We start from the raw sequence: 16,962 nt of genomic DNA, 5'->3' as shown, positions 1-16,962 counted from the left end.
AACAAGAAAAATGTTTTGGTTTTAACTCAGAAGTTGTCTAAACATTAAATTAATTAATCTTGAATTGTGAGTTTTAACTTAATGCTTCAATTCAAACCAAATAATTAGTTCACAATATGCAGCAAAAACTGACCTCACCTGTTATAGAGCCACATTTCTCTATTATTTTACTCACATTATCAAGTTAAAATAACTATTTATTTTACTTTAAAATCTTTTAAAATCTTGATTCAAACTGAATGAACAAAATTTCTGATCTGAATAGATTTTATTAAACATCTCAATGAATTCAGCTCAGAAACATTTAGTGTGAACCGGACACGGAAATAAACATTTTCCTTAATAACACAAGAGTCAGATCAATGTAACGCACTTCCATCTCACAATACAAAAGCAAGCCGCTAAGCATTCTGGGAAATAGTTCACACTGCTGTGTTTTTTCTTCCTTCAGTTTTTTTTTTAATCTAGTTTATTCAACTCTTGGAGGTTTGACAAAATTAATAAAAAGTTAACACAACTTACCACTGTAAGTTTATCTTTCACAAACTCACATTTAGGTTCAAAACCTAAAACTCACTAAATTTATTCAACTTAAAGAGAAGAAGATACTAGACACAACTAAATGTAGCTACAATGTTTTACAGTATACTACAAGGTGGTTACAGCTTTTTAATTTTTAATATTCTCTCAAATTGATTTTCAGCTGAATTTTACTGGATAAATTCCCAATTGAAGGTTTGTAAAAACATTTTTTGCATCACAAAAACTTAGCATTCAGGAAACATTTTCTATTGATTCGTGGAGATTATTAAACAATATGGAACTAACTTTAAACTATTAATAAATTCATAAACAATATTTCCTACATGTGTGAGACGGTAAAACACAATAAACCAATTCTAGACAATTTGTCTTTTTTTGATTCCAAATTGTAATTTTTAAACTTCCTGCAGTGTCTAGCTGTGCTATATTCTAAAATTTGCATATATTAATAAACAGGAAAAAGTGGATATTCAAAAACATCAACATATTTTCATCCTAAGTCACAGCAGAACAGCTGATAAATGGAGAGCCCAGCAGCTTCACAAAATCTCTTTCAAGATCAAACTAAAGATAAATATAAAACTTTGATCCCAAAACTCTCAAATAAGTTCAGCCCTTCAAACTTTTAAAGCTTTATTTGCTCTTTCATCCGTAGGGATTTGACACCAAGTCACTGCTGTGTTTACATCATCACCATCATTCTAACAGGCAGTAAAATAAACCCATGATAATCTGCTGGGATGTCGCACTTATTATTGCCACCTCAGCTGAAATAATCTGTTTCTGAAAGATGGTGATTGCATCAAGCTGCGTCTCCAAACCCAGCCAAGCAGTTCTACCCGACACCTGCTGGATTTTTTGGATTGTCGTACAAAACAGAGACACAGCGAGAGAGAGAGAGAGCCCGGAGTCAAACGTACCACCGATGAGCATGGTGCAGATGGAGAAGATCTTCTCGGCGTCTGTGTTGGCGCAGACGTTCCCAAAGCCCACACTGGTCAGGCTGCTGAGGGTGAAGTAGAGAGCAGCGATGTAGGAGCTGCGGACCGTCGGGCCGCCCACTGTGCTGTTGATGTACGGAGTCTCCAGACGTTTGCCCAGCTCATGAAGCCATCCTGGGGAGCAAAGCAAAACCGTTTCAAAAAGCTTTCTCTCTTTGTGTCGGTCAGTAAAACGTCTGATGTCAGTGAAAGGATGGAGAGAGAGAAGCTAAAATCATTGCCAGCTTCTGTTTGTATGTGGGTATTTGCCAAAATGAGAATATGGACAGTAATAGCAAGTTGGATGGCTACAATAAACCAGTTTTGGGATAAATACAGACATTAGATTTTATATAGATTCAAACATAATAAAAATAATCTGGTATTAATCAAGTCTAATCAAAAACACAAAAGATTCTATATTTATTGAAAAAAGACAAAGGCAGAGGAAGCCCATAACTTAACTTTACCAGCTTTTAAAACCACCTACAGGAACAATAAATCGTTTTTATTTGAGTTTATTATTTCCTAACAATGCTACAGAGGAACTTGCCCCAGCCTTTGCATCCAGTTTCATTGCTTGCATGGCCTGCTTTGTTCCTGGGTTTAAGGGTAAGCTTGATGTCTTCCCATTTGGCTCCAGAAAAATTTGGTGAGCAGAAAATATTACGCTGAGCCCCAAACATCTTCCATCTATGTACCATACTGCAGACAAACTGTGTTTGGTTAAATTCAGACCTAACTTCTGTCAAATTTACAAACTTTTTCCAAATTCCACCATCATTAAATGTAACAATTTAACATGTTAATCATTTAATAACCTGGTAAAATACATTCCCCACCTTCTTAAATTCAGACAAAATTGGTGTCAAACGTTTGTGCAGCAAACAGTTTTGTTTGTGCTGTTTAAAGGTCAAAAGGTCAACCAGCTCCCTAACTTTTACAAAATCAAAATTACCTTTAAACTTTTATCAGTATCTTCAAAGCCATAGCAGCACAAACAAAAGATTCTGCTGCACAAACATAGTTGAGTTGATTGGCACCAACCAGTTGTCTGGTTTGAAGAAGGTGTTGACCTTTCGTGACCTCTGAAAACATTTCTTCAAAATTTTTGCTGCACAAACGTTTGACACCAATTTAGTCTGATTTGAAGAAGGTGAGGGGGCCAACTTCACTCGGGTCCCTAACAAACATTATATGGACGTCTATTTACTTTAAATTATGAAAGCAAATCATTATCCATGAGCTATATAATTAAAAGAATAAAAAAAGTAATTAACTGCTGTAAAAACTAAGAGGGCACTATTTTTAAGCACAAAATCCTGCAAAGAAGATGTCTCTAGCATTATTTTAGCTCTTGGTTTGTTCTCAGACATCCTTTGTAAAGGAGAGCTGGACTCCAAGTAGGTGACACAACTACGGGATTAGCAAAGCGAAGACAAAACAGATATTGACTCATATTTCTTTTGGTAATAATAAGAAGCCGTTCTGTGATTTATAAACTAGCAGCAGTATTTTAAAGTCTATTCTCTGAGCTACAGGGAGCCTATGTAAGGACTTTAGAACTGGGGTGATGTCATCTATCTTCCTGGTTGTAGTCAGTATGCCAGCAGCAGCATTCTGTATCAGCCAGCTGGAGGTTTGATTTTTTTAGGCGGATTACTGTTGCAATAATCAATGTGACTAAAGATGAACACATGGATGAGTTTCTCTTGCTGAGACATTAGTCCTCTAATCCTGGAAATGTTTTTCAGGGATTAAAAAAAATACTTAAGACTCACCTATCTCCCAGGTTTCATTGGTTTCTATTTCCTTGCGACCGATCATGTACCAGATGCAGGCCATCCAGTGCGCCAGCAGGGCAAAAACAGACATCAGTAAGGTCAGCACCATGGCGCTGTACTGAGAGTAACGGTCGAGCTTCTGAAGAAGCCGAAGCAGACGTAGAAGACGGACTGTCTTCAGGAGGTGGACTAAAGAGGTCTAAACAGAGAACGGGATTTTGAAAATGTCAGTTCCTCTAGATCAGGGGTGGACAATCCTGATCCTCGAGGGCCGGTGTCCTGCAACTCTTAGATGTCTCCCTGATCCAACACACCTGAATCCAACAGCTGAATCACCTCCCAAGTGCAGTCAGGTTCTCCAGAGTCCTGCTAATGACTCAGGTGTGTTGAAGTAGAGATACATCTAAAAGTTGCAGGAGACCGGCCCTCCAGGACCAGGATTGCCCACCCCTGCTCTAGATTATACCACTTGATTAAGTGGAATTGGCAAGGATTAAGTATAGGAGTGCAAAACTGGAAATGTGGCTGTACTCACCACTGTGATGTTGAAGGCATAGAGTAGGTCAAAGGGCAAGGCGGCCACCAGGTCCACAAAGAACCAAGTGGTGGCATAGTGAATGCAAATGCAGCGAGACTCGTACACCACCTGACCTGACTGGCTCACATAGGTGGTACGAAAGTTCAGGATAATGTCTGAAATTATAAAATCACCCCAATAACCGACAGCCATGTCATGGTGATTCTTAAAACATTAATAGAAAATCAAACTGGAGCTTATCACTGCAAACACAGACGTATAACCAGAAAAAGATGCAGTTGTGGATGGGGTTTGGTCCATTCAAAGAAAGAGCAACAGCTGGGATATAATGTGAATCAGGAGATGTGTTGGACAGATTTGTCTGTTTCTGACGCAAGGGATCCAAATCTTACCTAAATTCATTGTTACAAACCTTTCAATTCAGTGACTCTACAGAGTCTACACACCTTTGTTAAAGTTATTAGTATTTTAATCTACAAATGTGATTTGATAAACAATTTACAAACATTTTCCCCTTTTATATGCCATGCAATAAAAAACAAATATACTATAGGAAAAGTTTGCACTTTCTTAAAATAAGCAGCAAATCTTCTACGTTGCAAAAACACAAAATCTTACAAGGTATTTTTGGTCGAGTTTCTAAAGCAAATATATTAGTTTACTTACATTTGGAACATTTGGACATTTGGGGGAAAAAAAGACAAAATTAACTTACAAGTAACTTTTAAACAAGAAATGTGAGCTTGTTTTAAGTCAATAATTTCTTAATATTGATGGAAAAAGTACCGGTTCCATCGGCAGATCATGGCTGTGATCACACTGCAGCCTGAAGTGATTTTGATTTTATTTATTTATTTATTTTTTGCCGTAATGCGAAATGTATCTGATCTTTTCATGACAGTCTGAACAACACAGGTCGGATTTCTTTTTTTAATGCAACCCAGACCACTTGGATATCCGATACTTATCAGATCTTTTCAAATCTGACCTGAATGTGAACTGTCAGGTCGCATTCATCAAACCTGAACGTCATTGATATTCGACAAACGTCACTATTCTGCGTCCTGATACGCGCAAGGACACAGGCGGACTCTGGCGGACTACAATGAGGATTAAGTTGATTTCCTGGGCGTGCTGTGGTGGCGTAGGGAATATCGCGACCCACATTTGGAGTCCTCGACGCGGCCGTCGCGGGTTCGATTCCCGGACCCGACCGACATTTGCCGCATGTCTTTCGCCCTCTCCTTTCCTGTCAGCCTACTGTCATATAAGGGACACTAGAGCCCACAAAAGACCCCCGGGTGGGGGAAAAAAAAGTTGTTAATTTTCTGGCTGCCGTCGGAAAACAACTTTAAAATTGTAAGCTATGGTCCACCGTTAGCATCCATGTTTACACACAGCACTTCTTCGTCGTTTTTATGGCGGTTGGCAAATCACTGATCACTCTATGCGTGAAGTTATTGCGCCCTCTACTGCACATACGGGACACTTTCAGGTTGTTTGCAGTTCACACTCGATATCACTTACAAGTCATATACATTTGGAAGTGTGAACAATCACGGCAAAAAAAGAGAAAAAATCCGATTTGACAAAAAAATCGGAATTGGGTCGCTTCAGGTTGCAGTGTGAATGTTGCCTATTTTACTTATAAATACTATCATTCCTAGATATCAGGGAAGTATTGACTCAAACCAAGCTCCTATATCTTAAGCTGGTTTGATCTTATTCCAATGTACTACTTGCCCTTGGAACCAGACCAAAAATACTTTTTTGTATTTAGTGCTTAAGCAGTGTATGAGTCTATTCTCATCTGATATTTTGACAATATTTACCCACTGTTCTACAAATATATCCAATTGAAATCTTCAGTTAATCCCGCAAGTTTTTTGTCTGGACTCTTATAAAACTTTCATTTTTCTTAGGTGAAGCAGTTCTTTCAAAATTTTAATGCTTGAACCCTGTGTGATACTCAAAAACTAAAAATCACATTCATATAAAATTTTACAGACTAAAGGTACAATTAGAGAATTGGAAAATAATTTTTCATGATAAAAATATGGGACTTTACAGTTTTCAGAGCCTCTTCTTTTTAGAAATTATACAACAAAATTATGAATTTAGAAGCTCAAAACAAATCCCTAAATTCTCCAACTTTCTAACCTTTGTTTTCCAGCTCTTACCAATAATGAACAGCATTTCCACTAAGATGTCACTGACGATGGTGGAGCGGGAAGCAGGGATGGAGTCATCGTGTGGGGAGAAACTAACGTTGTAGGGTACGGTGACGGCCACGTAGAAGGTAGCCAGCAGAATGAGCCAGTCCCACAGCGCCTTGGATACGCTGTAGTGGAGCAGGATGAAGCGAGACTTCTGCACCGCCGCCACCTTGTACTCTGGTACTGAAGGTTTGTCCACCATCGTCTGTATGGCAGCAGGAGTACACCACTTTTAAACTGATTGTACTGCAGTACGTAAAGGTAGAGGGCTGAAAAATTTAAGATTGGTAGGAAAACAGTGTCTGACTGTACATGCAAAACTAAAAGGTATTTCTCTGTTTTTAAGGAATCTGGACTATATTTCATCTTCTCCTGTTAGATTTCATCTGTTATATAATTTATTTGTTGGCTCTTTAGCTCAATATATTGAACAGGGACATGAATATTACGTGGTTTTTATTACAGTTTTTTTTTGATAATTGAGTCAGTGAGTAACATGTTTCAATAAATTGAGATAAGGGGTAAGATTAAATAAGTGTTCACCCTTTCTGCTTCTTGTCAAACAGAACAGTAGTGGTAAACTAATTATTTTGTTCTTGATTTCGTAAGCTTATGTTTTCTCTGCCCTACTGATTGCTTGGAATAAATAAATAAAATCAAATAAAAAATTTTGCAATAAACCTTCTTCAACTAAAAAGACTCTAAGCCCCAAAATGAAATAATTTTTTAATGTTTTTCCTTAGAAAGCTGTAAAAACAAATTAGACCTTCAGATTTCATGTAGGATGTGAGTATAGTCGAGTAAAAAGCACATGCAGATTATTGAATATAATATAATAGAATAGAAATTAGTTTTTTTGGGGAAAATTAAAGTGTACCAGCAGCAAAGTGACAGACAAATCAAAGCATGCAGACTCACAAAAGGTAAGAATACAAAAACAAAGTCAGAAAAGGAAACAAATACCTTGCAGTTATTAAAATCAGCAAAGGGCAGAAAGAAAGTCCATGCATTTTAAGTTTCTTTTTTCAGTAATATTAAATGTTATTGCATTAGCTGATGTTAAGCATATGTTTTTCTGTTTTTGCTGAAGCATAAATTAATTTAGTGTTCATTTAAGTCCTTTTATCCAATAGTGGGAATTCCATGTGAAAGTAATAACCAGATTATTAATTCCTGTTTTAAGCCATATACCAGGGGTGTCCAAACTTTTTGCAAATTAGGCCATAAAAGTCAAGTTGGAACTACTCCAGCGGCCACAAAATTTTAACATTTTTCTTTATTATTTAAATTGCAAAAACAATTAATTTTTTTATTTTTACCTGCCACATAAATGATAAACACAACTCGTAATATTTTCCACAACAAGAACAGGATTTTGTTCAATTTTGCTTTACTTTTTCTGGGTTTGTTAACCCAAGCCTGAATTTTAGTGAAAACCATTGGATGTTTTTGGTAGCTATTTTAAAAAAATTATATTAAACTATAAGCAAACACCTGAATGAATACTTTGTGTTTGTGTTGCACCTTACATTTTCCATTTTAAGATTTGTATATATATATATATATATATACATATATATATATATATATATGTATATATATATATATATATATAAATAATTAAATAATAAACATAATTTAATTATTTATATATATATATATATATATACAAATCTTAAAATGGAAAAAAAAAAATTTTTTTTTATTATATATATTACTGTAGTTTGTGAAATATTTTCAAGATAAGTGAGAAGATGAAAAAAATCATCTTAAACAGTGAAGAGGCGAATAATAATCAACTGATTATTATTCATTATTTTATTACAGATTGTCATCTTGCTTAAAGTTCTCATTAGGTATAAGTTCGACTCATCCTCTGCTTTCCAGTGAAGCAGCTTTTAATAATCACAGCTGCTTCTTCTTTTACGAAGAGAACTGGATTTAAATTTCCTCGGGGACAAATAACCCCAAAGAATCCATCTAGTCTGGATAAAACCCATATTTTCCCTGTCAAGCATTCTCATTTCAGTGTAAACACTGTTGATATTACTTGACTCATTTACAGTATTGCTTTCTCAGACTGGAGCATGCCTCTCTCTCTGCTTGTCAGCTATTTGACGAGCGAAGAGGTGGTAGATTGGTTACTGGGAGCTCTGGCATTTAATGAAGATGTAGCTGCATCTAGACATTTTGGAGCACTGATGGGTTCAGCATTGATTAACTTAAAGATTTCTAAAATAAATCAAGTTGCACTACACTTACATAGCTTCACAGTAGCTACAGTAGCATTATTAGGCAACTGTGGCTTATTTTATCTTAGCTAGCCTTAGAAAATTAGACTTTCCTCATATAACAAGAGAAGTGCTGCTGCTAAATAACCCAACAAAAAAGGAGATGCTTCCACTGAACAACTTTCAAAGCTGCTCTCTTCCTGACCAGAAATAAATACATGGTCCAAAAATTAGTTTAGCAACTATTTAAATATTGAAAATAATGTTATTTGCCATTTCATTTAAATGGCTATTGTCCTAGTAACACTAAGAGAATGACAATGAGATTACTGTAGTTTGTGAAACATTTTCAAGATAAATGAGAAGATGAAAAAAATCATCTTCAATATTATATTTTTCAATTATTCAAAACTGGGATTCAGTGTTTTTTTATGAACCCTGTTGTATTTTAATACAACAGGGTTCACACTTTAACAAGAGTTAAGAAATAAAATTTTAAAAAACAGCATTTTTGCACTTTGGGCAATGGGTAGCAGCCGGGAGGGAATCACAATGACTGTCAGGTCTTGGTGTAACTGCGGATTAGCAGAGAACACTTTTTAAAAGGTAAGAAAACTAGCGTTCATCCGTGTCTGACAGTCAGTAACCATGGAAACAATGCTGCGCCGTGATGTAGCCTAGCATGTATGGAAAAACTGGTTAGCTTCTCGTCTTTTGTATGTTTTTAATGCTGTTCCGGTTTAAGGGGAAACGTCGTTTATGACATACGTACATAAATAAATCACGTGTCCGTAATTTAATCAACACGTCAGGAGGAAGAAGGTATGTAAGTGCCACTGAAACTACAGGAAATACACAGGACTAGGATCCAAGTGTTCTTTTTAATGGTTTTATATATACTTCAATGGAATGCTCGAAGCTTAATAGCCAATGGACAAGAATTTAAAAAGTATATTTATGAATTAGAAATAATCCCTGATATTATATGTATACAAGAAACATGGTTAAAACCAAATCTAGATTTTAAGATCCCTGGATATAACATGGAAAGACAGGATAGAAGTGATTGTAATGGAGGAGGATGTGCTACCTTAATTAAAGATGGAATAGCTTATAAGAAAATCCCAATGAATAATGAATTAGAATGTATTATTATAGAAATATTTAATGTAAGAAAATATGGTAATATTAAAATTATAAACTATTATAATCCATGTAAAAATCTCGATTGTAAAAAGCTTAAGGAAATGGCTGGGAAATTACATAGAAGAGAAGTATGGTGCGGTGATTTTAATGCTCATAATAGTCTCTGGGGCAGCAAAAAGACAGATCAAAATGGCAACATAATAGAAGAAATAATGGATGAAAGGTCACTAGTTTGTCTTAACAATGGAAAAGGTACCAGAGTTAATGTATATAAAAATACAACCTCATGTCTAGACATTACATTAGTATCTGACTGTCTTGTAGGATCATGTGAATGGAACGTCAACAGGAATCTACAATAGGGAGTGATCATTTTCCAGTAAGTACTATAATTAATGATAATATAAAGAGGCAAGAAGATGTCATAATCACAAGATGGTGCTTTAATAAAGCTGATTGGAAAAATTTAAAGTAAAGTGTGAGGAAAGCAGACATTTGGTTACATTAAAAGGTAACATAGAAGAGTGTACAAGCCAGATAACAAAACATATTTTAAATGCTGCAAATTCAAGTATACCAAAAACAATAATAAAAGGGAAGAAAAAAGTAGTCCCTTGGTGGAATGATGAATGTACTAGAGCGATTAAAGATCGTAACAGGGCATTTAAAATACTGCAGAAAAATTTAACACTTGAAACTCTTATTAATTATAAAAAGAAAAGAGCAGTAGCTCGTAAAATTATTAAGGAAGCCAAAAAGAAAACGTGGAGAGAATATACTTCCTCAATAGGATCTGAAATTAAATTGCAAAATGTATGGTCAATGTTTAGGAAAATGATTGGGAAAAGGAGTGGTATTAAAATACCAGCCTTAGTCAGAGATCAGGAAGTAGTAGTGTTAAATAAAGATAAGGCAGATTTGTTGGGGGAAGCATTTGCAGTACATAGTGGGGAACATCTTACAAACATTCATAGACAACAGATGAATCAAAAATTAGCAAGCATAAAAATATTTTGGGAAAAAGTCAAACATATAATTCAACATTAGACATAAATATAACCATGAAGGAAATTAAAGCAGTATTGAAAGGGACAGGATATTCAGCTCCTGGGGAAGATCAGCTATGCTATGCTATGTTTAAACAGATCGTGACGTAACATTAGAATTAATATTAAAACTATTTAATAAAATATGGAAAGAAGGTTTAATACCAAATAGATGGAAGAGAGCAATAATCCTGCCGTTTAACAAACCAGGGAAAGATCCTGCAAATCCAAATAATTACAGACCAATAGCATTAACTTCACACTTAAGTAAATGGATGGAGAAAATAGTGATTAATAGACTAGAATTTATTCTTGATCATAAGAAATTAATCAATGAAAATCAGTGCGGATTTAGGAAAGGAAGATCAACAATGGACGCAATAACTAGAATTAGTAATGATATAGAGAAAGCTTTAAAAATGAAAGAAATTATGATTGTAGTATTTTTGGACATAGAAAAAGCTTATGATTCATTATGGAGAGAAGGACTACTTATAAAAATGAAGCAGATGGGAATAGGAGGAAAATGTTTAATTGGATAGCAAATTTTTTGAAGGATAGAAAAATAAAAGTTAAGATTGGAAATGATTACTCAAAAGAATTGAATATTGAAAATGGAATTCCACAAGGTAGTGCAATTAGCCCAATACTATTTAATATTATGATAAATGATATCTTTTCTGAAACAGAAGAATGTATAAAATCTGCATTATATGCTGATGATGGAGTTTTATGGATGAGAGGAAAGAATACAAGATTTGTTATAGGTAAAATTAAGAAAGCGATTAATAAAGTAGAAAAATGGTCCTTTGAATGGGGTTTTAAATTATCAACAAGTAAATCTTGTTATATGATTTTTACAAATAAGAAAAACATAGACATAGGTACAATAACATTATATGAACAACCATTGGAAAGGGTAGCAGAATTTAAATATCTGGGAATATGGTTGGATCAATCATATACATGGAAAACGCATACAAAGAATCTGGAAACTAAATGTAAGAAAGTGATAAATCTACTAAAGGCTGTGGCTGGAAATAACTGGGGTGCAGATAGACAGTCATTATTAAACATATATAGGGCTCTCATGAGATCAACAATAGACTACGGTAGTTTTATATATGGAGTAGCAGCTAAAACAACATTACAAAAAATAGATACTTTACAGAATAGGGCTTTACGTATATGTACAGGAGCAGTGAAAACGACACCTATTAATGCCCTTCTAGTAGAGACTGGAGAGATTCCACTAGAAATAAGAAGAATAAAATTAGCTCTGACATACTGGATGAAAATAAAAAGTAAAAAAGATGAAAATGTAAATTCAACAATATTAAAATATTGTTGGGAATACTCAAAGTTCCATAGTAATGGATTTGGATGGATCATAAACAAATGGATTAAAATATATGAATTAGAAGATAAAGAAATAGCTCAATTTAATCCAATTAACGTTAGCCCTTCATGGATATTTCCGGCAGTAAATGTAGACATAAAACTCCTTAAAATGAAAAACGATTGGAATTTAAAAGAAATAGGGGTAAAACCGAAATTATACTTAAGAAACTCATATTATAATTATGCTAAAATATATTCAGATGGTTCTAAGAATTCAAAAGGATGTGTGGAATAGGAATTTATATATCTGAGTTTAAAATTGACATATCTAAAAGATTATCTGATCAACTATCTGTATTCACGGCAGAAATGGTGGCAGTTATCATCAGTTTGCAGTGGGTAGAGGAGGTGCGTCAGACAGAGTAGTAATTTGCACAGATTCCAAAGCAGTCATAGAAAGTATTCAAGGAGAAGGAAACAATAGGAAAGATCTAGTACTAGAAATTCAACATAGCTTATTTAGATTATACAGAGGTGGCATTGATGTTTGGTTCTGTTGGGTACCAGCACATCAAGGTGTAAAAGGCAATGAAAGGGCAGATAAATTAGCAAAAGGGCTTTAGATCAGGCAATAACGATTAAAATACCTATTGGCAAAGGGAAGGAAATCAATTATTAAGAATAAAGAAATGGAAATATGGCAAAAAAGATGGAATGAAGATAAGAAAGGAAGGAAATTATATAAAATACAGAAGTCAATATTTAGTAGAAATGTTAAGGAGAGAAATAGAAGGGAAGAAATAATAATGACTAGATTGAGAGTAGGGCACACATATTTAAATGATACTTTATATTTAATAGGGAAGAAAAATAATGATAAATGCGAAAAATGTGGAGAGAAAGAAAATGTAGAACATATACTACTGAACTGTAAAACATATGAACGTGAAAGGGAGAAATTGAGAAGAATAGTTGGAAAGACAGATCAAGAATGGAGTCTGAAAGGAATATTGGGAAATGATGGAAATATAATGGATATTTGTATGATAAGAAAAGCGTTATTTATTTTTCTTCAAAACACAAAATTAAAAAATAGAATATGACTGATGTAGAATACTGTTGCTACACACTCGTGTACAGTAGGTGGCGGTATGCACCTTAAAGTTGATTGCGACCCGCCATAATAGAAAAGAAGAAGAAGAAGAAGAAGAAGAAGAAGAAGAAGAAGGTATGGCTCGGTTTCTAAGCTAGCTACCGCTGTCTGAGCACCAACCAGGTGTGTTACGTTCACAGACAAATTAGCGTGACTCGAACAAGTAGAAGCCATGAATAAACTGTCAAAAACAACTTGGGAAAACAATTTCAACACTTCCGTCTCTCACTACCGACGTCCGTCATGGCGCCTCGAATGATTAAGTGACGTACTTGCAAAGGGTTAATAAACAAAATGCTAATTCAGCTTATAAAGAAAAACTGAACATGTTAGCTAACTATAGTTTGTAAATTCTTGTAGCACTGCTCTCTCTGAAGACTTTCTGAAGATATAATATGGTCTAACTAAAAATAAAATCCTATAAGTGAAGTGTAGAATCACATAACTAAAGCTGTTTCTGTTGAAGGGGACAACAGAAGAGGTTTGTTTGGTGAAGCTAAATATCTAATACTATTAGCCACTTGAATTTTAAGCTTAATTTGTTAATTATACAAAATGCAGACAGAACCCTTGACAACCTGCATAAATGAATAACTTAACATCCAGATGGTCACAAGGGGGAGGGCTGCAACTATTAATGATAATCAGATGGACACTGCAGTGCCAACATTTTGCAGAAACCGACAGTTTAAATGTCAACACCCTCTCCTGTGCGCTGACCGCCGATTGTTGAGTAAAGCAGCAACTGAAGTGAAAACGAACAGTGATGTCAGGAGTAATCTCTGAGAGACAGCCATCCATACAGACGACAATAAGCCCCTTAAAAGTCTGCGCTGAAACGCAATAAAATGACAAAAAAAGAACTGTGGTCAGTCAAGAGGAAACGTATTACAATTAAAGGGCTTGATCATTTCATACACGGCTGAGCTTTATCCCGCCAAGTGTCAGATGGCAGAGTTTAGTTTGTAGGAAGGGGATCATTTTTGGGAAAAGGAGAGAAGAATCTCAAATGTATCCATGTTAAAATGGAAGGTTTGTATGATGCAAAAAAAAGACATCAGAATAAATATTTTCAAACTTTAAAATGACATGTGGACAAATATCTTGTGTACTAATAAAAAAAAACAATACCCACCCGCCATAAATTATAGTAAAATTCTTAAATCTGTGTTTGTGTACGATCTTCTTGTTTATGTCCTTATTAAATCCAAAATTTGCAGAGAAGTTGCATTTTAACCAAAATTCCATTTAACTTTATATTTTGGTCTGTCTCATTATGTAATTTTTAAATATTAAATTATTTCTAATTTGATCCGTTACTCAATACTTGAGTAGATTTTTTACTATTACTTGAGTAATTTTATCATGAAGTATTCCTTCTCTTGAGTAAAATTTCTGGATTTTCTACCCAGTAAATACAAAATAAACACGTTTTAACCAAAAAGTCACCAGATAAAGACACACACCTGCAGTTTTTAAGTTTTATAAGTTTTTTATTGAAAGAAACTGATTTGAAAAAAATACATTTTTGCCTGATTTTATTTTTTGTTACTTGTAAGAATTATTGTCATTTACATCCTTAAAATACCTAAATTTACACTTAACTTTATGTTTTGGTCCATCTGATTAATTAATTTTTATATATCAAATAATTTATCATTTGATCAGTTATTCCATACCTGAGTAGACTTTTTACCAAATACATTTTTACTCCTACTTGAGTAATTTCTTAAACTGCTACTTTTTACTTTTACTCAGTACAATTTTTGGAAACTCTATCCACCTCTGCAATATAGACATGTAAAGGTCAGGAGGAAGTAACAAAAAAGACTCAAGCATTTTAAATTTATGCTGCAGGCCTGGGAACTTTTCAGAGAATAGAGCTGACCAAGTTTAGATGGGAGGAAGAAAAAGTGACAGCCTTGAAAGTGTGGAGAGAGAAACAAAAAATAAAAATCTATCTGGACAAGCAACGTTGAATGTGGCCACTTCTGGACACTCGAGCTGAGTAAAAGCGAAGCTGGGAGATGAAATCTTAACCTAGAAGCTGCTGAGGTGGTTTGGAGAAAATTGACTGATTCTATTTCAGTAACCTCCACATCATTCTCCTTTTCTTCTAAAATAAGAAATGCAGTGAAGAGGTGAAACGCTCCACTGTCTTTCACTGCAGGGACACGCAATAATCTGTGTGTGTCACAGTTATAAATCCGACCTGCTGCCTAAAGCTTTGCGATTCAGCTCCATTTCATGCATGCTAAGGTATTTGCTGAGGACAAAAATGCGATCTTTGATGAGGACAACTCCAAGGGGAATGTTTCTACAAGTCAGTCCTTTTCTCCTGGTTAACAGAAAAGCATGAAATCCCACAGAGTTCCCTGTCAGTGAGAAATGGCTCGGTTACAGCTGCTGATAACTCACAGGCTGACAGCATTCAAACAGAAACAAAAAAAAAGCACATGTCAGCACCTTGGTAAGCAGGTTTCATCGAAAGAAAAAGTGCTGAACATATTTTTGTAAAGGTTATGTGCCAGAACAGGACAGATTTCTATTTGTAAATTAGCTTTACACCTCAGCTTCTCTTTCTGTTTATCTGTTAACGGCTTCAGCACCTTTTAAGGATGTGTGAGCGTGACTATGAGTATTCCTAAAAGGCTTTTTCCCTCGCCTTTTGAGACTCATGCAGCAAAAATATATATTATTTATAAGATAGTCTTGGAAGGATTGGAATGATTCAGCATTGCCAGGATATAAAAATACTCTCTGGTCCAACGCAGACCAGGGGTGTCAAACTCTCCATCTCTTAGATGAGTTCCCGGTCCAGCACACCTGAATCAAATTCACTGAATTACCTCCTCAGTGTGCAGTCAGGTGCTGCAGATTGATGCTAATGACCTAATTATGTGATTCAGGTGTGCTAAAGCAAAGGCAAATTTAAAAAGTTGTAGAAGACTGGCCTTGGAGAACTGGACTTCAACTGCGTTTCCATTACAAACGTTGTCAATATTTCACTAATGTGAAAAAGGAAAAAAATAACAGTTTTGCAAGTACAGTGTTTCCATTAATTAAAAAACACAGTTAGAATCACATGTGAATAAGTCGTCTTCTTCGTCTTTTCCTCCACTTGTAACATCACGACTCGTGTGATGCAGAAAAAAAAAAAAAAAAAAAAAGAGTTCCCTTTGCAGTTTTGCTAAAAACACTAACCACCTCATCTTAGCGCAAAAACTTTTCTTCGAGAAACATAAGTTTTTTTCGAAATTGGCAAATTTATTTTCGTAATTAATTAGTTTGCGCAACTTTATGATAATGGTAAAGGTATGTGCAATGGGCAGTTGCCCAGGGCGTTAATAGAAAGAGGGTCAACTAATCACCCCAAGAAAAAAAATGCCTAGTTTGTCAGTTTTGTCTTGTGGAAGTTTTCAACTGGCTTTATAGATGTGGATTTAATAGTTATTTGTAGGCCTGTCTCGGCAACAAATCTTGCTGGTCGATAAATTGTTCCAGAACTTATTGCGATAAAAGATAATAACGTTGTTTTGAGACCATTTTTAAGTAATATAACGGTAACTGCAAAATAATAATGAAAGAAGACATTCTCAAAGATTCTAGTGAACATTTAATACTGGAACTGGACGACAATTTAAATATCCAAAATAAATAAATAAAACAACAAATAAAATGAATTCTGAAGGTTTTGTAAACAAAATTGTCCTTCCAAAAAAGGGCCAGTTGAGACCAAAGCACCAAACTGAAGACTTTTATTCTTCAGTTTTTGGTAGAAAGAGAAAAAAACAGATAAATGATAAATCAGGCCAATGGAAATTATTGAGTTTGTTTTAATTTATCATGCGATTAATTGATTTAGTTATTTGGTATCCCAATGTGTGTTAGCATGCTCTGCTTGCTGCTAGTACGACTAACACATTTTCTGCACAGCTATTCTGCACTTTGTGAAATTTTAGAAAAAGAGTCTAATTTTCTTTC

At 34.8% G+C, this 16,962-nt stretch overlaps 1 protein-coding gene across 2 annotated transcripts in view; it reads right to left on the bottom strand.

The window, feature by feature from the left end:
- Positions 1–16,962, bottom strand: part of kcnh4b (potassium voltage-gated channel, subfamily H (eag-related), member 4b) — a 57,273-nt gene that overhangs the window by 17,376 nt on the left and 22,935 nt on the right. For both annotated transcript variants that reach the window (XM_044102720.1, XM_044102721.1), the window contains 4 exons: positions 6,026–6,266; positions 3,843–4,000; positions 3,305–3,506; positions 1,464–1,658 (listed from right to left, as the gene is read on the bottom strand). In XM_044102720.1, coding sequence (XP_043958655.1) covers positions 1,464–1,658; positions 3,305–3,506; positions 3,843–4,000; positions 6,026–6,266 — 796 coding nt within the window. The remainder of the gene's footprint in view (positions 1–1,463; positions 1,659–3,304; positions 3,507–3,842; positions 4,001–6,025; positions 6,267–16,962) is intronic.

The sequence above is a fragment of the Gambusia affinis genome, linkage group LG20, assembly GCF_019740435.1.
Source record: "Gambusia affinis linkage group LG20, SWU_Gaff_1.0, whole genome shotgun sequence".
Classification (NCBI taxonomy): Eukaryota; Metazoa; Chordata; class Actinopteri; order Cyprinodontiformes; family Poeciliidae; genus Gambusia; species Gambusia affinis.
The sequence above is the reverse complement of the archived record's forward strand: the minus strand, read 5'-3'. Positions and strand labels throughout refer to the sequence as shown.